The sequence below is a fragment of the Myotis daubentonii genome, chromosome 7, assembly GCF_963259705.1.
Source record: "Myotis daubentonii chromosome 7, mMyoDau2.1, whole genome shotgun sequence".
Lineage (NCBI taxonomy): Eukaryota > Metazoa > Chordata > Mammalia > Chiroptera > Vespertilionidae > Myotis > Myotis daubentonii.
This window is the reverse complement of record NC_081846.1, coordinates 41,087,829-41,108,909: the sequence shown is the minus strand read 5'-3', so window position 1 is coordinate 41,108,909 and position 21,081 is coordinate 41,087,829. Positions and strand designations below refer to the sequence as shown.

General features: G+C 40.7%; 1 protein-coding gene across 1 annotated transcript in view; it reads right to left on the bottom strand.

The window, feature by feature from the left end:
• TTN (titin) overlaps window positions 1-21,081 on the bottom strand; it is a 280,823-nt gene that overhangs the window by 186,824 nt on the left and 72,918 nt on the right. The window contains exons 45-76 of the mRNA XM_059703948.1: window positions 18,240-20,888; window positions 17,180-17,458; window positions 14,461-15,024; window positions 13,656-13,937; window positions 13,277-13,555; window positions 12,553-12,831; window positions 12,176-12,454; window positions 11,771-12,058; window positions 11,379-11,657; window positions 11,005-11,286; window positions 10,631-10,909; window positions 10,245-10,523; window positions 9,865-10,143; window positions 9,444-9,731; window positions 9,041-9,319; window positions 8,595-8,876; window positions 8,216-8,494; window positions 7,820-8,098; window positions 7,429-7,707; window positions 7,039-7,326; window positions 6,514-6,792; window positions 6,009-6,290; window positions 4,669-4,947; window positions 4,266-4,547; window positions 3,224-3,502; window positions 2,822-3,109; window positions 2,388-2,666; window positions 2,016-2,294; window positions 1,630-1,908; window positions 1,222-1,509; window positions 808-1,095; window positions 7-288 (exon numbers count right to left, since the gene is read on the bottom strand). Coding sequence (XP_059559931.1) covers window positions 7-288; window positions 808-1,095; window positions 1,222-1,509; window positions 1,630-1,908; window positions 2,016-2,294; window positions 2,388-2,666; window positions 2,822-3,109; window positions 3,224-3,502; window positions 4,266-4,547; window positions 4,669-4,947; window positions 6,009-6,290; window positions 6,514-6,792; window positions 7,039-7,326; window positions 7,429-7,707; window positions 7,820-8,098; window positions 8,216-8,494; window positions 8,595-8,876; window positions 9,041-9,319; window positions 9,444-9,731; window positions 9,865-10,143; window positions 10,245-10,523; window positions 10,631-10,909; window positions 11,005-11,286; window positions 11,379-11,657; window positions 11,771-12,058; window positions 12,176-12,454; window positions 12,553-12,831; window positions 13,277-13,555; window positions 13,656-13,937; window positions 14,461-15,024; window positions 17,180-17,458; window positions 18,240-20,888 — 11,655 coding nt within the window. The remainder of the gene's footprint in view (window positions 1-6; window positions 289-807; window positions 1,096-1,221; window positions 1,510-1,629; window positions 1,909-2,015; window positions 2,295-2,387; window positions 2,667-2,821; window positions 3,110-3,223; window positions 3,503-4,265; window positions 4,548-4,668; window positions 4,948-6,008; window positions 6,291-6,513; window positions 6,793-7,038; window positions 7,327-7,428; window positions 7,708-7,819; window positions 8,099-8,215; window positions 8,495-8,594; window positions 8,877-9,040; window positions 9,320-9,443; window positions 9,732-9,864; window positions 10,144-10,244; window positions 10,524-10,630; window positions 10,910-11,004; window positions 11,287-11,378; window positions 11,658-11,770; window positions 12,059-12,175; window positions 12,455-12,552; window positions 12,832-13,276; window positions 13,556-13,655; window positions 13,938-14,460; window positions 15,025-17,179; window positions 17,459-18,239; window positions 20,889-21,081) is intronic.

Here is a 21,081-nt window from a genome sequence, read left to right as displayed (position 1 = left end):
TCTAACCTTTCACGGTCAGCGCTGTGCTGCAGCTGGCGTCTCCCACACCGTTATGAGCTTCACAGATATAGTCTCCGCTGTCCTCAGCACTGGCCTCATTGATGGTGAGCAACGCCACGGAATTAACGAAGGACATGCTGTATTTCCAACTTTCGTGAAGCTCACTGTCATTTCGGAACCACAGAACTTTGATTTCTGGGGAACCACTTATTTTACATTCCAGCTGGATGGATTCTCCCTGCTTTGCAACTTTTGAAGCTTCTAATTTCTTAACAAACTTTGGAGGTTCTAGTAAATCAAAGGAAAAAAAATAACAGGTTTGTAGTTGAAGACCCTGTAAGTGCGTATTTAAACTGGTTTAGTAAGAATATCCTTCCTGAGAATTTTGTGGTGAAATAAGTTGCATTTTCTATATTTTTAAAGAGAATTAAATTGGTAAGTTTATTTTGTAGTTTGAATTTATAAGTTAAAACATACAAGTTAACGTATTATAGAAATGCTTGACTAAAGTTTAGTAATGATAAATCAGAATGCTATGGAACAGGAAAGAACGGAAAAAGAGAATGGATGGTTGAAACAACATTTAACAAATATCAATTAAACAACACTTATTGGTAGGGTTACACTTACCAATACACTAACTTAAAGAACAATATAAAGAGAAAACAGAAATTTGATTAATGTTACCTCCAACACAAATATACAAATTGTGACATGATCCAGTTTATCCCCAAAATTTAAAAACTAAAGAAACTTTTACACAAACAGGGGAAAGAACAAACATTGGTAAATGCCACATAATGATACCTTTTACACTGAGTTGAGCTGAGCACATGTCTTTGCCAACATCATTGGTTGCTTGGCAAGTATACTGACCGGAATCGCCTTTGCCTACTTTAAGAATTCTCAAATGGGGAGTGTTTCCCACACATGTGATCGTATAATTTCCTCCAGGACGGATCTCCTTGTTATCTTTTGACCAAGTGATTCGCATTGGTTGAGCGCCAGTAACATGACACTCAAAGTCAGCACTTTCCCCAGCAATAACATCTATAGATACAGGCTTGATGTCAAAAAAGGGAGATTTCTTAGGTTCTAGAAGATGAGAAGAAAAGGCAAAATGTGTTTGTTTGTTTTTTGCTTTTGTCATTGGCCATTTCTACTTTGACAATGAGCAAATGGTAACGGTTTGTAAAGAGAAAGATTGACATAAGAACAAACCTCTTGCTGTCAGTCTAGCACTAGAAGATGCTGTTCCAAGTGGATTGGAAGCTGAGCAAGAGTACTGGCCAGAGTGACTCAAGTCAGTCTGCAAAATTTTCAAAGTTGCCACATTATCTACAAAGGATGTCTGTAGATTTTCGTCGTCTCGCAAAAGTACCCCATCTCTATACCAGCTCACTTGGATGGGTGCAGAGCCATTTAATCGACAAGTGAGTGTAACTGGTAACCCAACAGTTTGTTCAATGTCCTTTAATTGCCTTGCAAAGGAAGGTGGGAGTTGACGCTCTGTAGGAAGACAAGTGATACTTGAGGCATTAGTTGATGAAATGAAAATTCCCTTATAAAGATAAAAGAGTTAAGATAAGGAAAAAAGACATTTGTTAATTTCTAAAATAACATCATCACCTTGAATTCTGAAGACAGTCTGAGAAGAAGCAGTTCCTATGCTATTTTCTGCTTTACATGTGTACTCTCCACTGTCATTGAGATTCACTTTATTAAAAACAAGTGTGGCCACATTGTTTGTAAAGTAGGTCCTATATTCAGGAGTTGGCCGTAACTTGGTGTCTCCCTTGTACCAAGACACTGTAATTTCTGGTGTCCCCGCGACTTGGCACTGTAAAGAAACCGAATCTCCAACGGATGCCTCGAGAGGTTCCAGCTCCGTAACAAAATAAGGTGGTTCTAAAGAAGAAAGGCTCACATTAGCAACTGGAATGAAAGAAAACCAAACAAACCACGCTTCCTGTTAGATGAATGCTGATCAGTGACGACAGAATAAGACAACACACCTAATGTAGACACCAGAGCTTTGCAAACATCCCTTCCTGCCTCATTTTCAATCTCGCAGGAATACTCTCCTGCGTCTCCTTTTGTGCTATTCAGAATTTCCAGGATGCAAGTCTTCTCTGTTGTGACTACGTTGCATTTTTCAGATGGGGTTATGGGAACACCACCCTTTTTCCATGTAACTGAAATGGGAAGTGTTCCAGTGTAGGTGCTCTCCAGAATGATGGACTTTCCTGGTTCTACAGAGTGATCGCTTAATTTCTTCACAAACGCAGCAGGTTCTGGTGAGTGACAAAGCACAGCAGTTAAACACAGTAAAAATACAAAGATATCAGTGTACAGAAAACAGGAAGAACAAATGCACTTGAGCAAACCTTTAACAAAAAGACGAGTGGTGCAGGATGTTTGGCCAGCACCGTTAGAAACCACACAGGTGTATTCCCCACTCTGAGATAGGTCGACATTAAATAATTCCAGTTCCGCAACAGTGTCTTCAAAATAGATGTTGCACCTGTCTCCTTTCACCAGTTCTCTGGCACCTCTGAACCAGCCAACCTTGAATGGAGGGGTTCCTCTGATAACACTTGTGAAGGTGACATTTTTGCCTGGTAGTACTTCCAAAGGTTCAGGTTCCTTCACAAAAGAGGGTGATTCTACATAGACATGGAGGACAATGAAAAGATCCTGTAAGCTTCTAACTTAAGTGCAATTCTGAATTAAAAGAGAAGAGCACTTTCAAATGTGTGTCAACCTATATGTGCACCCAAAGAGGAATTTGTAAGAAAGGGTTTGAGTGTCTAACACTGACCTTGTACAGTCAACACTGCACGACATTCGTCAGACCCAGCGACATTAGCAGCCACACATGTGTAATTGCCCATATCTGACATGTCCAGAGAATTCAGCTGCAATGTGCAGACATTATCTGAAAATGTGGTTTGGTACTTCGCTCCACTGACAATCTTAGTTTTCTCATGGAACCAGGCAACAGAGATAGGCGATGATCCGGCTACTTTGCATTCCAAGATGCAAGAAGTCCCCAGCACCCCACCAGTATCTTTCAGTCTCCGTGTGAAAGAGGGAGGAACCATTCGGTCTGTGTGAGGAAAGGCAAGAGATGCGTCATGATTTGGATGAACAGAAGACTCTTGAGAGAAGAAAATTTGAAAGGAATTTGCATGAGCAATGGGAGGAGTACATCAGCACTAACCTGAGACATCTACCACAGCTGTGCAGCTGCTTTTTCCAACATTATTTTGAACCTGGAAAGTATATGTGCCTGCATCTTGCCTTTCAACGGAGAGAATCTTTAAGGAAGAGACTTTGTTGTAGAAGCTAAATTTGTGTTTTTGGCTGCTGGTCAACAGCTTTCCATCCTTGTACCATTCCACTGAGAGTTCAGGAGTGCCAGCCACCTTACACTCCAGAGTGCATGTTTCCCCTACAGTCACTGTCATGGGTCCTGCCTTCTCAACAATGACTGCAGGCTCTGAAATAAAATTCAATAGTCATCGGTCAAGGTCTGGTAGAGGTATCTCTACTATCTTGATGTCTACTTTCAGATTCACTAAGATTGTTTATTCCAATGAGATGCTTATGTGAGGGCTCTCTCTCTAGATTCAAAATGTGATTTCACACTGTCATGAGTTATTATTGTAGGAGGTATTATTAAGAAATACGTTTGTGCACTAGTTGATTTCCAAAACAATTCAGATAATGTAGATTAGAATATGTACATTGATTTGCACTTGACATTGAAAGCAAAGGCTACATGTTACTTTTGATTACTTGGTATTTTTGCTCTACTTTCAGGTACAAAAGACAAATTTTTGGAAGTTGTCATTCAAACAATTAAAAATTGAAATTTAACATGCCCAATGATGAAAGTGGCAAGTTTTTCTATCACTTTGATCTTTGCTGTTCTTGCCAGCTTTAACAACTAGTACTTGGGAAACAAAATGTCATGCTGGACTTATAATTTTTTTACAGGTAACTAAAGATAGTCATGATTACATCTGCTAATCCAGCAAGAAATGTAGTACGTAAACACTAAAACAGATGGCTATATTTTGTTAGAATCACAGAGTTTTGGAAGATTTATTAGATTCCCTAAACCTTTCAAATAGATGAGGGTGGATAATATAGCTCTAGGAGAAATTCTGAGAAGGAGATTCTACCAGTAACTCTTAGTAACTCTCTCAGCATTTGACACCCCTTTCTATCAGGGGATTATTGTACCATATTGTACCAACCTAGAACAGTCAGTGTGGCCATGTTCTCCCTCATTCCACCATCATTCTTGATTTGGCAGATATACTTCCCAGCATTAGCTGGTTCTGCTTTTGCAAACTGTAGAGTTGCAACATTTTCCACAAATGTAATTCTGATGTTTTCACTCTCTCTAATCACTTCTTCCTTCTCTTTAAGCCACTGGACAGAAATAGGCTGGATGCCTTCTATAGATGCTTGTAATTCAGCAGGCTCCCCAGCTACAACGGTGAGGCTGTTCAGTTTGGAAACAAATCTTGGTGGTTCTGAACATGGAAAGATGGATGGAGATTGTTCAAAAGGTCGTCCAGATAATGGAACAGAGAAAAAAAAATAAGCATTTTGCACATTCCTGCCATTTCTGCCACAAGCAGGAAATATGCTTACCTTTTAATTTTACAGTGCAAATGCAAGTGTCGCTTCCCACTTCATTCTGTGCTTTGCAGTGGTATTCACCAATGTCTGAAGTTTCGACATTGAGAATGTGAATACTTGCATGGAAGTTTTTGGATGCAATCTTGTATTTCTTGCTACTTCGGAGTTGCCGCTTGTCTTTGTACCACACCACCTCAAATGGTGGTGTTCCTGAGAGTTCACATTCAAGACTAACTTCAGTATTTTTAAGGGTTTCTACTACAGGAGGGAAGCTGCTAAAGACAGGTGGTTCTGTAAAAAACAAGAGTTTCTTATGAATTGGGCTATTTAATTTCATAGAATATTTTTATTTCTTTGTTTTTAAATTGGAAGAGTCAAGATACTATAATGGGGAAGTGGTGTCAAGTGTTACTGCTTGTAGTGAGGATAACAGCTTCAGAGTGGCCATTAGCCTTTATAAAAATCACTCAACTCCATTGGCAGAGAACCTAACTGTCCTTACTAAGCAGTTCAACACTCTGTCTACTCCAACTTACTTATTTATCTTGGACTATAAAGGTTGATGTGCAAGTTGTAAAAATCTAATCAAAAGAGAAAAACACAACCAAACGAAGCCAAAACCCCAATTATATTCATTAATATGATTTGCATGAAGTATGGAATCCTGACTTCAGGAATAAACTTTTGTATACGATCTACAACTGAGAGACTCGGAAGTCATCACAACATTTGTGATCTGAGTCTTTTGCTTCAAAAAATGGTTACTGCGTTAACCATAACATAAAAAAATGTGGACTTTGTGACAAAAAATATTGGAAAATGGCAGTAGAAAATACTAGTATTATTTGCACCAACGTATAGTGATATAATTTTATAAAAATATGAACTGATTCTTGAGCGAAAAGAATATATAATTGTTCTGTTTTAAATATAAGGTTAAAACCTATATTGCTTGCATCTTGTATACCAGTAGTAAATATTCCTTGTTATTAATGATAAATATTATACTGAGGATAATATATTTACAAATTGATTAAAGGCAAAATTAATTTTAAAATGCCTACTTTGGTGTCTTTGCATGTTTTTGAAACATCAAATTTGAACTCCTTGGCTAATGTGTTGTGATTATCAGAATTATGGCATTGAAATAACCAAAAAATATCTCAGAATGATTGGCTGCATGTAAGTAAATCTTAAGAAGAAATAACATTTAAAAAGGGAAATAATACCAGTTTGGGAAAATATTCTGATCTCAAATGGAAGCTAAAGTGACGGTAAAGGAATAAAGAGCTATGATACCCAGGGGTGAAGAAGGTAAGTTTCAGGTAATGAACAGAAGGAAGAGACTCTACCTTTTACTATAACCTTGGTACTGCAGCTTGTGCTGCCAGCAGGATTCTGAGCCTCACAAATGAAATCCCCACCATCCTCAGTACCAAGACTGTTCATCTGTATGACAGCCACTGAGTCAATGAAAGTCATCCTGTATTTATCACTGGCTGGGAGTTCATGTTCATTTCTGTACCACACAACTCTGATTTCTGGGGATCCAGTGATCTTGCATTCAAGTCGTGCTGAGTCACCTGCTTTCACTATTTTGGATGCTTCTAATTTTTTTACAAACTTTGGTGGTTCTAGAGAGTGAAAGAAAGAGGAGATTATGAGGGAACAGATACAAATAACAAAAGTTCAATCAGGTAGTATGTTGAAAAGAGCAAAACACATGACCAATGCCTGGCAGATACAGTGTACTGTGTTAGAAAGAAGGGTACTCTCTTGAATGGGTAGATGCACTGTGACAGATCACAGAAAGGACGACAGGTTAGACAGAAACATAAAACAATCAAACCTGCACACCTGTCACAAGCAACATTGTAGTACAAGAGTCGCTACCAACATCATTGGTAACTTGGCAAGTATATTGTCCTGTCTTGGAAGCATCCACTGAGTAGAGATTTAAGAAGCTAGTTGACCCTTCTAAGCCAATGAAGCATTTAGGTCCAGGGGCAAGTTCCACATCATCCTTAAACCACTTTATTTTGAATGGTGGTGTTCCTTTTAGAACTGCTTTAAATTCCACTGTAGAATCAGGTATGGCTTGTTGGCGCCCAGGTTTCACTAGGAAGCTTGGTGGTTCTACAGGTTATTAAGAGAAACATATTAAATTAAATCCCTTTAGTTCAATTATTTTGACAGCTTTATGGACATATAAGAAAACCTTATTGAAAAGAGGTAATGAGTGAATATTTCTTGAACTCAATACATATATATCTAAAGAAACAGAATTATTGAGACTCTTAGCTCTAAAGGACACAAGGTAAGAGTGATACACTTTAAAAGCAATTACAAAGAAGAATCAAGAAGAGGTAAAGAAATCCCAACCTTTCACAGTTAAGATGCCACTGCATGCATCATCCCCTGCGACATTTGAGACCTTGCACGTGTAATTCGCAGTGTCTTCTAACTCCAGGTTGTAAACTTCCAGGGCCACGGTGTTCTCGTGACAGACAAGTCTGTGTTTTGCACTTGTAGATATTTCTTTTCCATCCTTAAACCACTGAGCACTAATGGGAAGTGAGCCAGAAACCTTGCACTCCATATGAATAGAAGAACCCAGAACTTTATCCATTTTGGTTAATTTTTTGGTAAACGATGGAGGGATATTTTGATCTGTCCAATGCAAACAGCAAAACACATTCATTAATATGTTGCCAGTTGTTTACAAAGGACATAATATAAACAACAGAAGCCGGCTGGGGCCAAGGTACCAACCTAGCACATTCAGGTAGGCATCACAGCTACTGCTTCCAAAGTCATTTTCCACCTTGAAAGTATACTGACCACTGTCTTGCTTCATTACCGACTGAATCCTAAAACTGGCCACGTTATTTTCAAAACTCATCGTAAAATATCTACTGGGCACAATTTGCTTCCCATCTTTAAGCCATTTCACTTTGAGTTCTGGTGTTCCAGCCACAACACACTCCAAGGTCACTGGGTCTTTCTCAGTGACATCAACGGATTTAGCTTTCTCTAGGATTTGAGCAGGCTCTGTAGCAAGAATTAAAACGTGGATGAGTTGCACTGACAATTCCACCAGAGATAGGGCATGATTATGAAAGGGTCTCCACAGACTAACTCCCAAAGGGAATAGCTTACAAACCTTGTACTAAAAGGAAAGCATAACACCTCTCAACTCCTGACTCATTCTTGGCTTGACACGTGTACCTCCCGCTGTGCCCGTTATCCACAGCTCTGATCTGAAGCGTGGCCACGTTATTCACAAAGGAAATATGAACGTTATCATCTTCGTCAAGGATCTGATCATCCTTCAGCCAGGTTATGGAAATGGGAGGAGAGCCTGCCACGGTGCTCTGAAAAGTGGCAGAACTTTTCAAAACAGTAGTGATGTTTTCTATCTTCTTCGTGAACGATGGTGGTTCTGCGATTAGACAGTGTGAAAAGAAGAGGCATATTTGAACTCCTACCCATCATCACAAAATTAAAGAGCCCTGCAGAATTTTTCTTGGGCAGCCTGCTTCTTGTGAGTGTAACTGACCTTTGAGGGAGACTCTAGCATTGCCAGAGCAGCTGCCGCCTTCATTGGACACAATGCACTGGTATTCCCCAGTGTCTGAGGGGTCGCACTTGGTTATGTGCAGATTAAACACCGACACTCTGTCAGTCAGGGTATACTTTTTGCTGCTTCGAATTTCCTTATTATTCTTCAGCCAAGTGACTTCAAACGGAGGTGTTCCCATAACTTCACACTCCAGCTCCACGTCACTATCTTTCACTACTTCCACGGGCCTCAACTCCCTGATAAAGGTGGGAGGTTCTAAAAGTTCAAAAGGAAGACAGAGACTAGCTTACTCAAGGGAAGACCCACGGCCTGGCCAGCAGCACAGCCAACATGGAAAACAGAGCCAGTAACGAACCTTTCACTCTTAATTCGATGCTGCAGCTTGCTGTGCCCGCGTCGTTCCGAGCTTCACAGACATAGGTCCCACTATTTTCTACCCTGGCTCCGGAAATTTGGAAAGTGGCCAAACCATCGATGAAGGAAATGCCATGTCTCTCAATGGCTGTTATTTCATTCCCGTCCAGATACCAAGAAACTCTGATTTCAGGAGTGCCTGTTATTTGGCATTCAAATGTTGTAGACTGTCCATTCCTCAGTGCTAATACTGGGCTGGGCTTCTTAATGAATTGAGGAGGTTCTAAAGACGGAGGGTGGGGAAGGAAAGTGTGATGTTGAACATTTTTAAAAACAAAGGCCAATACACACAATTAATCTCTAAAGCCTCTTCCCCCGACCGCCCCCCTCCTCCCCCAACAAGAAAATCTAGACAAGCAAGAAAGCGAGAAGATGGAGAGACCAGACCTTTTACAAAGAGAGTGGCTTTACTGGTTGCTATGCCAACATCGTTGCTTAGTTGACAAATGTAGGTCCCAGAGTGAGCGGCTTTGGCTGAAAAGAGCTCTAGCACGGTGGAGGTGTCATCCTTCCAGACCGAGCGAGCTGCTCCCGAGTGCAGTTCTTTGTTATCTTTAAACCACTTAATTGTCATGGGCGCAGTGCCACCCACAAGAGCCTTTAACTGAACCCTTGTGTTGGGATTGACATCTTGCGACTGTGGTTCTTCCACAAAGTAAGGGGGTTCTGGGGTGAAAGAAAGAGAAGCAAAAGAAGAAAGGAATATTTGTTTTAGAGCAGGGCAATACAGTTGAGACTCGAGAGATGAGACAGCAATAAGTTCCTGAAAGGTGGAGGTAAAGTTGCCAACCTTTGACTGTCAGATGGCCGCTGCACTGGTTGTGTCCTGCCTTGTTGGTGGCAGAACAAGTGTATGTCCCAGTATCGGTACTTTCCAGATGCCTGATTTCCAAGAAGGCAGTATTGTCATGAAAAGAGAATTTGTATTTTTCACTAGCTGAAATTTCCTGGTCATCTTTGAACCATTGGATACTTATGGGATGTGACCCAGACACTATACATTCTAAGTCAATAAAAGACCCTTTAATGCTGTCCATTTTCTTCAGCTTTTTAGTGAATGAGGGAGGTATGATAAGATCTATGTAATAAAAAAGCAAAAACAAAAAAAAAATTGTTAGGTCAATCCACCAATTTATATCTTCTCTAAAAATTGTAAGAGATGAAGGAGCATAGAAATGCCCAGTTCCTCCCCATAAAAAAGCAATACCAACCTAACACATTAATGCGAGCCTTGCAGCTGCTTCTCCCAACATCATTTTGAACCTCAAAAGTATATTCCCCGCTATCTGTCTTTTCTGTAGAAATAATCTTCAGTATAGAGACTGTGTCAGTGACACTGATTTTATATTTTTGGCCCAGGGTCAGTTCTTGGCCGTCTTTAAACCATTTGGCTGTAATCTCCTTAGTCCCTGAAAATTTAACCTGCAAAGTGGCTGGGTCTCCTTGGGTGACATCTATAGACACAGCCTCCTCGGTGATTGTTGCAGGTTCTGTAGAAAACAAAGGGATAAGTGTGGGCTGTGAATCGCTCTGCTGAAAGGCGCATATCTGCACTTTTTCCTAAAACCCATGGTTGACTCTCTGAACCAACCTTTTACTGAGAGTAATGCAGAACATCTTTGTATGCCTGCATCATTTTTGGCCTGACAGACATATTTCCCATCATGCTTGACTTCGATGCCACTGAGGTACAGGCTGGCCACATTGTTCTCAAAGGTCATTCTTATATTATTGTCTTCGGTGATTTCATCGTTGTCTTTTAACCAAGTCACTGCGATTGGCAGGGAGCCTTTCAGCGTGGCCTGGAAGGCAGCGGTGCCTCCCCGAAGGGAGCTGGTGCTCTCGATCTTCTTTACAAAGGTTGGTGGTTCTATTAGAAGAATGAAGCCCCAATCAATACTAGGTCTATAGAAAAACTGGCTTAAAAATGAGTTGACTCTGCAGGAGAGCTAGTCCATCATTTGAACCAACACTAACCTCTGAGCGTCACCCTGGCACTGCAGGTGCTGCTGCCCACATCATTGCTCGCCCGACACTGGTATTCACCAGCATCCGCAGCTACAAACTTGAGGATCTGCAGGCTAACCATTTGATCCTGAAGAAAGGTTTTATACTTTCTGCCACTCCGCAGAGTTGTGTTATCTTTGAACCAAGTGATCTCAAAGGGAGGGGTGCCTGCCACCTCGGCCAGCAACATGACATCATACTCCTTCAACACTTCAACTGGCTTAAATTCTTTGGTAAAGTAAGGTGACTCTATAGTGGGAAAGGAATTATTTTGAGTTAATGGCGGAGGAATCTGTGCTATGGACCACAATTTTGGTAACATAAGGGTCAAGGTGAACACAAACCTTTGACTATTAAAATGCTACCACAGTGGTCATTGCCAGCCTCATTTTGAGCCTCACACATATATTCACCGCTGTCTTCGACGGCAACATCTGTAAGTCTTAGAACTGCAGTGGACTCCACAAAAGACATTTTGTGTCTGCTGCTGTCCTTAATTTCTCTATCGTTTACAAACCATGTTATTTTAATCGGAGGGGTACCAGTGACTTTGCAGACTAGCTGGGTGGCATCTCCTTTCTTTAAGAGCTGTGATGGCTCTAATTTTTCAACAAATGTGGCAGGTTCTACAGAAGGAAAGAAGTTATTAAGAAATGTGAGAAAGAGGTAGCAACTTATAACAATGGCAGCACAAAGATGTCCAGAAAACACTGCAAACCTTTTACAAATAAGTTTGCACTGCATTCCACGCCTCCGGCGACGTTGCTGACTTTACAGGTATATGTGCCTGAATCGGAGGTTTTTACTGAATAGAGTTCCAAGGAACTTTCTAAAGCTTCTTTGGTAATATAGCAGCTTCCACCGGAAACCAGCTCTTTGTCACCCTTAAACCATCTGATGGTGAGAGGAACAGACCCTTGGAAGGTGCTCTTCAGGCAGACTGCCGAGCCAGGCAGAACATCCTTGGATGCGGGTTTAGTTACAAAACTGGGTGGTTCTAAAGAAGGGGTATAAGAAAGAATTTCAAAGAGTTAAGAGGCGCGATCTAAGGGAGATGTCTTAATTTGAACATCGTCTATAGTTAAGAATGAAACGCAGTCTCTATCCAACCTTGCACAATCAGGGCTCCGCTGCTGTCTTTGCTTCCCACGGAATTCGTGGCTCGACAGGTGAAATTTCCTGCGTCATTCATGTCTATTCTGCTTATCTCCAAAGAGGCGGTGCCTTCCACAAACGCTATTCTGTATCTGTCAGAAGAAGCTATTTCTTTGCCATCCTTAAACCAGGACACCCTCATGGGGAGGGAGCCAGCGATTTTGCAGTCCAGCCTGCAGGTACCGCTAACAACACTATCCACGTTGCGTAGGGGTTTGGTAAAAAATGGCGCAATGTCTCGATCTGTTCATGGCACAAGAAGGGAAGAAAGGTCAATGTGGAAAAGTGTTGGTGATTTTATTTTTGGTCGTTTGTTGGTTTTCAAAGGAATATGAGGCACAGGTTTCTAGAGATACTAACCTAGGACAGTGAAAGTTGTCTCACAGGAGCTGCTGCCCACCTCGTTGGAAATTTCAAACATGTATTGGCCACTATCGTGCAGCTCAGCTGAATAAAATTTGAGTTGGGCAACATTGTTTTTAAAACTTATTCGATACTTTTTACTGGCCACCAAAGGTCTCCCGTCTTTGTACCATTTGGGCTTGAGTTCTGGGGTGCCTGTGACCGTATACTCCAGCGTGGCTGGGTCTCCTGCTGTCACCTGGATCAGTTCTGCTCGCTCAACAATTTTGGCAGGTTCTACAATGGCATTAAATAGTTAAAATTCCAAGATGTGTGTGAGGGTTTTATTTTTAAGTGGAAATAGTGATTCAAAGTTAAAATGTTCCTACACGAACCTTTAACTATTAATTCCCCAACAGATGTTTGGCTTCCGGCTTCATTCTCAGCCAGGCATGTGTATTTGCCACCCAGACTAATCTGAACATCAGGGATTATCAAGACCGCGACACCTTTGGAAAAGCTCATTTTGATTTTCCCATCTTCTTTGATGATCTCTTGTCCTTTCATCCATGAGACAGAAATGGGTTCTGACCCTCTCACAGCAGCTTGTAAGGTAACAGTTTGTCCTGCTAGTGCGGTAAAGTCATCTACTTTCTTTACAAAGGTTGGTGGTTCTAGTCAAAGAAAGAGAGTATATACAAAACGTATCATTCCCAAACACTTTCCACCCCATATATATTTAAATGTTTTATCTAGATTACACTTATCTTATCCAATATGCTATTCCATACTGTTGGTTAATTAGAAGAAGAAATAAAATTTAAGAAGAATTACAATTTTATCCAAGAGAAAGAAGCATAGAAGATAGATGGTTATCAGTCAACAAAACAGCCTTTGATGTAATTCACTTTTGTTATCAGAGATTAAATATTTACACCCATCTCCGGATTAACACTGGATGAAGGTCACTGATTTTGTCCCCAAGGTCCCAGGTCAAACCAAAGGCAAAACGTATTATGAAAGGTTAAGATAAGATGGGAAACAACCAGTTTTCTTTCCACGGTTAAGAAAGCTATTTGGACAATTTTTTAAAGAGGCATCAGTTTTCCAAACACTGACCTTTCAGTAAGTGTGTTGCGCTGCAGCCACACTTGCCGACTTCATTAGCAACAACACATTCATATTCACCAACGTCCGCACTATTAAAAGAAAAGATCTCCAGAGACACAAGGGACTTCTGAGAAAACAACCTGTACTTTTTACTACTTCGAATTTGCTTCTTGTCTTTGAACCAGCTAATTTCAAACGGTCCCGTGCCCGAGATTTCACACTGAAGGAGGGCATTTGTTCCTCTCACTATATCTGCAGGCTCAAGAGTTTTGATGAAAGAAGGAGGTTCTACAAAAGCACGAAAGCATTGTGTAAGTCATGTGTCACCCGCAATTATGAAGAAAATTTTTTCTCAGAAAAGCAATGGGCTATAACTGAGCACACAAACCTTTGATAACTATTTCAGCACTGCAGCTGTCACTACCAACATCATTCACTGCTTCGCATGAGTAACTCCCACTGTCTTCAACTTTTACATCGGTAATATTGAGTACAGCCTCCGAATTGACAAAAGACATTCGGATTGTGTTACTCTCATTAAGTTCTTTGTTATTTTTAAACCAAGTGACCTGGATCACAGGGGAGCCTTTCAGCTTGCAATGGAGGCGTGCTGATTCACCAGGGAGCATTAAGTAAGAGGGGTCCACCTTCTTCACAAAGGATGGTGGCTCTACGTGAAGTTAACAAGAAGAGAAAAAGGAAATGATGTCTGCGGCATGAATTCCACAAACGATAAGTAGACGTATACAACAAAAACACAACAAACACAAAACATCTGCATGAAATGTTTGAAAAGGTTGTGGTGCTTACAATGCCTTTCCATGTTTCCATGATTCTAAAACACATTTCCAGTCTCTTGGTTAAAAAACAAATGCACACACACAAACAAACCAACCCAAGCCAACTCTACTTACACAAAGAGCAATTTCATAAAAGATTAGTTAAGGATTGCCTAGACACTTGAAGTTCTTAGAAGAAATTTTAAGCAAGTGTTGTTAATGGCAGATAGTTTGAAAACTAAGTGAATTCTGAAGAAGATAGAAAAAATAAAATCAAACAATGCCAGGATTTCCCCAAACCAGAAGGTTTGTCTGGATGAAATCATTTCAGTAACGCAATGTACTGAAATGTTTATCAACAGTTTTTCATCCTTTCAGGGAAGGATGAAAAAATACCATCCACACATTTCTTACCTCTGATCGTTACTGTCGCAGAAGAGGAGCTGCTCCCAGCCTCATTCGAGGCTGTGCAAACATAGGTTCCTGAATCTTTTAGTTTGGCAAGAGGGATCTCAAGGGATGCTATTTTATCTTCAAAATAGATCTTATAATCTTTCCCAGCTGGGAGTTTTTGTCCATCTTTATTCCATGTCACTGTGACTTTTCTGTCTTCATCTACTTGGCATTCAAGGTGGATCTTCTTATTGATAGCTGATTGCACGGGCTCTAACTCTTTAATGATATGTGGTTTGTCAATTATGATTAACTCAGCTTGGCAGATGTCGGCTCCAAACTTGTTAGAAGCCATACAAGAGTAAACGCCTCTATCTTGAACTGTAAGGTTTGAGAGTTCTAAAATGTGCTTGTTTTCTGCATCTGAAATCTTGCGGTTAGGGGAAGGTGGCAGAGCAACACCATCTTTCTGCCAAATGGTTTCAATCACGGGAGTCCCTGTCACTGTGCAGAGGAACTTGGCTGTCTTACCCACAAAGGTTGTAACGGACTTAGGTCTGGAGAAAAAGGTTGGTGGATATGCCTCTGCAAAGAAAATGTTTTCAACATTATATTTTGTCCCCACCAGAGCTCTTGCTATAATTACATATTCCAAGTAAAAAAAAAGATGAGTTATATCTTTAGATAAACATGAGACATTATTTAAAATAAGGTACACATTGAGACAGCATGGAGGGACCTGGAGAGTATTATGCTAAACAAAATAAGCCAGTCAGAGAGAGACAAGTGTCACATGATTTCACTTATATATGGGATCTAATGAACAAAACAAACTGACAAACAAAATAGATCCAGATATATGGAAGCATGGAACAGACTGACGGATATCAGAAAGAGGGGTGGGGGTGGGGGTGGGGGAGGGGAGATTAACCAAAGAACTTATATGCATTTATGCATAACCCATGGACACAGACAATAGTGTAGTGAAGGCCTGGGGTGGGGGGCATTGAGGGAGGAGAGGATTCAAGTGGGGGAAAAGGGGGACATCTATAAGACTTTCAACAATAGAGACAAATTAAAAATAAAATAAAATAAGGTAGTGTATTAATAAAATAAAAAGATTTGTCAAAGAAAAGGGATAAGAGTATTCTTTATAGAGGAGCAAGACAGCATTTTAAATGTCTCTATCAAAGGAAAGAACAAATGTTCCTTTATTTATCAACATTAACTTACTATTGCTAAAGATTTGTCCATTTTAGGAGTTGATTAATTGTTTGAATTATTTGATAAGCAATTCAGCTGATACTTTAATGCTGGCTCATTAGAAGACTGTATGAGGAAGATAAAAACCAAACTTGACTTTTCTGAATAGTAGAGATGTTCAGTGGTAAAAAGCTTGGTAGTTTTGTAAGTCTCTCTAACCCTCGTGTCAACCACCAGTAAATCCCTAAATGACTCAACTTTGAAAGCAACCCCTAAGGCATTTCAAACTTGTAAAAATATTTATAGCTGTAATTCTCCTTTCCAGCCTGAATTTTGAAGCAAGTTTTTAGGAACCTCCCTTTCCAATACTTAGAAACCATCCTCCTTTCTCTCTGCTCATATTTGAAGCTTGAGTACTAGTCCCATTACTGAATTGGCTTAATTTGGGTAAAGAAATTTCCAAAAGTGTCATTACAATTAAAGCCATGTACATGGTCACATGGAGATTCTTTGATTGCAAAGTGAAAACCACTGGTTGGGTCCCCATGGGCCTGAGTTTCAGATTTTCTGATCTGTAAAGAGGTTATAGAAGAATGGAAGTTACAAGGAACTCTGACTTTTTCAAGTCAGACAGATGCGCTGCTTTTGCCTTCCCCCTTCCTGTTCTCATTGAAAAAGAAGACCAAGGGATAGCCCAGTCCTGCCCAGACATTGGTGCATGGCTTCTCTTAACAACACGACCCTAAATCATAGTTCATACTTTGCCTTGAAGGGGTCGGGGGAGAGAAAGATAGAGAGAGAGAGAAGGAAAGAGCTACTGATTTTTTTCTAATGAGGGAATTCAAACACTTGGTGAGTGTTAAGTACTCTAATGTCATCCTGTGTGTCAATTAAGATATTGGAAACAGAATATTTTTGTGTAGTTGCTCTTATTTTTAAATAAAGAATAAAGCCCAGGGTGAGAATCCCAGTTTACAGTCCTGTACTAGTTCCCCGTCTCACATTAGAATTTGTTTCACTTTAGTCTTATGCTCTGGCTTTACTTAGTTTGTAATTCTGTTCTTAAGTAATTAACTGGTTCCAAATTATTAAATATACTAGGATATCATATATATATATTTTTAGTGGCACCCAAAATTTTGGTGGTCCTGAAATTTTTATATTAAGGGCCAAGCCATTTGTAGTTATTCAAGATAATAGTATATCCACCAAGATGGTCCTTAAAAAAGAGAAAGAGATAAAAACAAAACAAAATCTCTCTAAACCAATTTTCAGGAGCCACTGCTCATTTGATTCCTTAACATTTTCCTCAAAATAATAAATTATTTTTATTTAGCTGCTGTTAGAACCATGACTAAATAATGAATTCTTGTCCCGCACAGGTTCTGCAGCACCTCACCACCATGTTACCATGTTACCCTCTTGGCTACTGGTCTCTCCAATTGGTAGAACACACACTCCGGTACCTGGATGAAAAGCAAATCAGGCAACAATATGAAATGAGAGGACAACCTCAGATTCCGTGTTCGGCATTTACCTGTCACAGTGAGTGTGGCCGTACAGCTGACGCTGCCATACTCGTTAGAGGCTTTGCAGGTGTACTCGCCGCAGTCCACAACCTGGGTTCTCAGAATTTCCAGGCTGGAGACATAATTTGAAGATCGAATCGAACACTTGTCACTCTCGTAAATTTCTCGGCCAGCTTTAAACCACTGGAATCGGACATTAGGGGCACTCTGGATCTCACAGGTGAACTTGGCGAGGTGGCCCAGAGCTACTTCAAGGGGCTCGATTCTCCTCTTGATCACGGGGGCAGCTGCAAAGGGAAGCAGAGACCATTAGCCGGCCTCCTTCTCAGGCAGAGCGCATTTTTTCTTTTCCTTCTAACTTTTGTGTCTGTTAATGAAGTAAAACAGTTGAAATTGGTGAGACGGATTGCAGCAGTACAAGTGACTGGAAAATGAGAAAGAGCACTGAAGGCAGAAGAAGACAGTAAGCAGCTTTCAACATAGTCAATCATTACTTTGCAGTGAATTGTGAAAAAATTATTTAAATGTGATGCTACTGGCTTACATGCATAACAACATGACATATTCTTTAAATATACCATGCTGACTAGAAACACTGTGAATAATGTGAAAAATCGTGATCTACTACATAAAGTAATAAGTGAAATAACAGCAAAAATGAAATAGAAATAAGAAACTTAAACAGACAATTAATCATGGTTATTTTGAATTTGGGGATGAGGCTGGCCATTTTAGAGTGTCTAGGCATTCACTGACAGCTTTATATCACATTATTAAAGTCTTTTCATATAAAAAAGAAACTTAAAAGCATATGTACTGGTATTATGAAACATATAAAAGCATGTCTTATTTTAAAAATGAATAATGGTGTAGATACAGCATTAGCCAGCAAGGCAGCGAGGAAAAAGATAGGAGTGAATAACCATGATTATGTCTGTGACTTCAATCTTACTTTAACTTGACTGCGTTCTGGCAGTGGCAGATAAGTGAAAATTTTGTGATGAAACCTAAATCATTACAATCCAGTGAATGTTAGAGCTTGATCTACTTAATCCTTAAAAATCCAACCTCTTTTGACTACAGTGAGTTTTGCCGAAGTTGCTGTTTTTCCGTGGTCATTCAAGGCCTCACAGGTATACTCTCCTTGATGCTCTTCTGTATTTACTTTGTCAATTTCTAGCATATATGTATTTTGATCTTGGAAACACTTGAACTTTTCATCTGAAGACACCAGTCTACCCTCAAAATACCAATTCACCTCTTTGGCATTTGTTATGGATGACGTGAGCTTAACAAGGTCACCTTCCTCAGCATTAGTGTCCACCAAGGGTGTATGTATAACAGGACCACCCCCCGCTTCCTGTATCTCTCCTAGCCCAGCCTTCTCTAAGCCACTCTCAGAGGACTTGTCTTGCTCCTCGGGTGGTTTTGGTATCTCATCCTGTTTTTCATCAGAGATAGCAGGGGTGACAACCCCGTCAGTGAGAGTCGCATCCACAACGTTGACCTGACTTTCCACTTTAAAATAACTGACCTCTTCTGTTGGGACAAAATATTTAGATTCAATTTCTGGTTCAGTGATTGCTTCAATCTTCTGTGAATCTGAAAAAGAATCCATTTCTCCCTGCAAGCTTGTTTGGGCTACTTCCTGAAGCCTGGGGTACTCGGCTGTTAAGACGTTTATTTCCTCACATATAATAGCACACAGAGCATCCTTAAACTCAGTTTTCAAGTTAGCCATTTGAGGATCAATGCCTTCAATCGCGATGGTTACTTCCTCTGTTAGAGACTTCACTGTGGTAATAAGGTAGGTGCACATAATGCGTTTGGGCTCTTGGGTGAAGTTTATGGACTTGACCTCCACCTTCTCAATGTTTCTCAGCCACTCAGAGAAAAGACTCGTTTGCTCACTGGCCACTGCTGCTTGCAAAGCCCTGCGGACCTGCGTTTTCAGGTTTAATCTCTGCTCTTCTGGAATACCAGAAAGCAAACTTTCCTTGGCGAGAATGTCACGGCCCTGCACTTCCTGCACGCCCTTTATCGCCACCGGCTCTTTCTTATACTCGATGGTTTGGCTAGGGGGCATTGTCAAGTGGTCAGAATGCTCTTCCTTGAGCAGTACCTGCTTTTCCTCACATGCTAGTGGGAAACTTAAGGATTTGCTCTCCTCAGTCCTGGCCACAAAATCGTGAGCTGTACTTTCTAGTTGATCCGCGCTTTCCATCAAAATTACACCTTCTTCTGTGCACGTGTGTTCTGAAGGGACCTGGGGCTCTCGGTTTACCTCAGAGACCACAATGTCAGGACCCTCGAAACTTTCCACGTGTCCCTCAGCTAAGCTCTGACTCAGGACCAGAGCGCTGTGTGCCTCTTGCTTGTGAGGGGTCCCTATTTGTTCTTTGCCCTCACCGGGTACTGTCTTGTCTTTTGGTAAAAGTAATTCCTCAGCCACAGAAGTTGGATATGAATGAGCTGGGGGTTCTTCTATCAATGACTGGGGACAAGTCCCTTCAGGCTCAGCTAATAAAGTTCTCAGAGGCTCGGCTGTTAATGAACTAATTTCTTCTATGGAAATGGCACTTGGGAAAAATTTTTCAGTATCTGATAGAACCACCTGTGATGCAGGCATTAGAATACCTTCTTTGGGGAGGGTTTTCTGGGACTGGACAACCTGCAGGTGTGAACTGGGAGGTGGCTCCTTAGTAGGCTGAACATGGAGAGTGCCATCGAGGGGAAGAAGTCCCCTGGTGCTCTCAGGAGTCGGCATCTCCTGCTCCAACAAGACTGTGGATTGCAATTGCTCAGCTGCCATCTTCAGCTCTGAGTCAAGTGTTTCAAAGGCCGGGCCCTTTAACGACGTCTGTGGAAAATCTTGGGGAGCCACTGGGGTGGGCTTGGCTCTGCAGGGCGCATCAGTCGTGTCTGTGTCTTCCAGAAGCACCAGCAGCTCTGCAGCACAGGTGGACTCACCCCACACGTTCTCTGCTTTACAGACATAGAGGCCACTATCTTCCTTCTGAGGGTCATTGACAATAAATGTCCCAGAACCATCAGAATTATGAATGATAGTGTAATAAACATTGGTGCAGAGCTGTTTGTTTTCTTTGAACCACAAAACAGTGGGTGCAGGCTCTCCAAGTACCATATACTCAAAGATGGCAGGGAGCCCCTGAACACAGTGGATTGGTTTTAATTCCTTAAGGAAGTAAGGAGGACAAGGACCTTCAGGCTTTTCCAGTGATTTCTCCACTGCTGATTCTAGTTCAGTCTCCTTGCGTCCCTCTCCTTTGGAATTTATTTTTAGATAGGCACTACATATTGTCTGTCCATATTCATTACTGGCAATACATGTATACTCTCCCTCATCTTCAAATTTTGTGAACAGAATGATCAAGCTATGATCATTACCGTCAAAAACAAATTTGTAGTCAGTAGAAGGCTTTAACATTATTCCATTGAAGAACCACTGAATTTTAGGTTTGGGGATGCCAGTGACCGTAACAGATAATTTAGCCACATCCCCTATGCTTATTTCAGCATTTGACACTTCTTTGATAAAAACCGGGACACTGCCTTCCTTTTTGGAATAGAATTTAGTTGAATGAACTGGAGGTTCAGATAAAAGTTCAAGTGTTTCATTTCCTTTAGATAGCTGAAGGTCAGAGCTATAGGTTTGGAGTCCTTCTTCCTCAGCAGACAGAAGACCACTAGAAAACTCTGTATGGGGGGAAATGATTATTATTTTACCATCAATTTTATTTAACAACAAAAAAATGAAAGTCAAAGAATTATGTATCACGTGATGGTCTTCTTCTGCCTTATTCCTGGAATCATTAGATTATCTTGAGATTAACTTATTACAAAGCACATTTCTAAGTGTTTAACCTTAGTTTATGATATCACATTATAT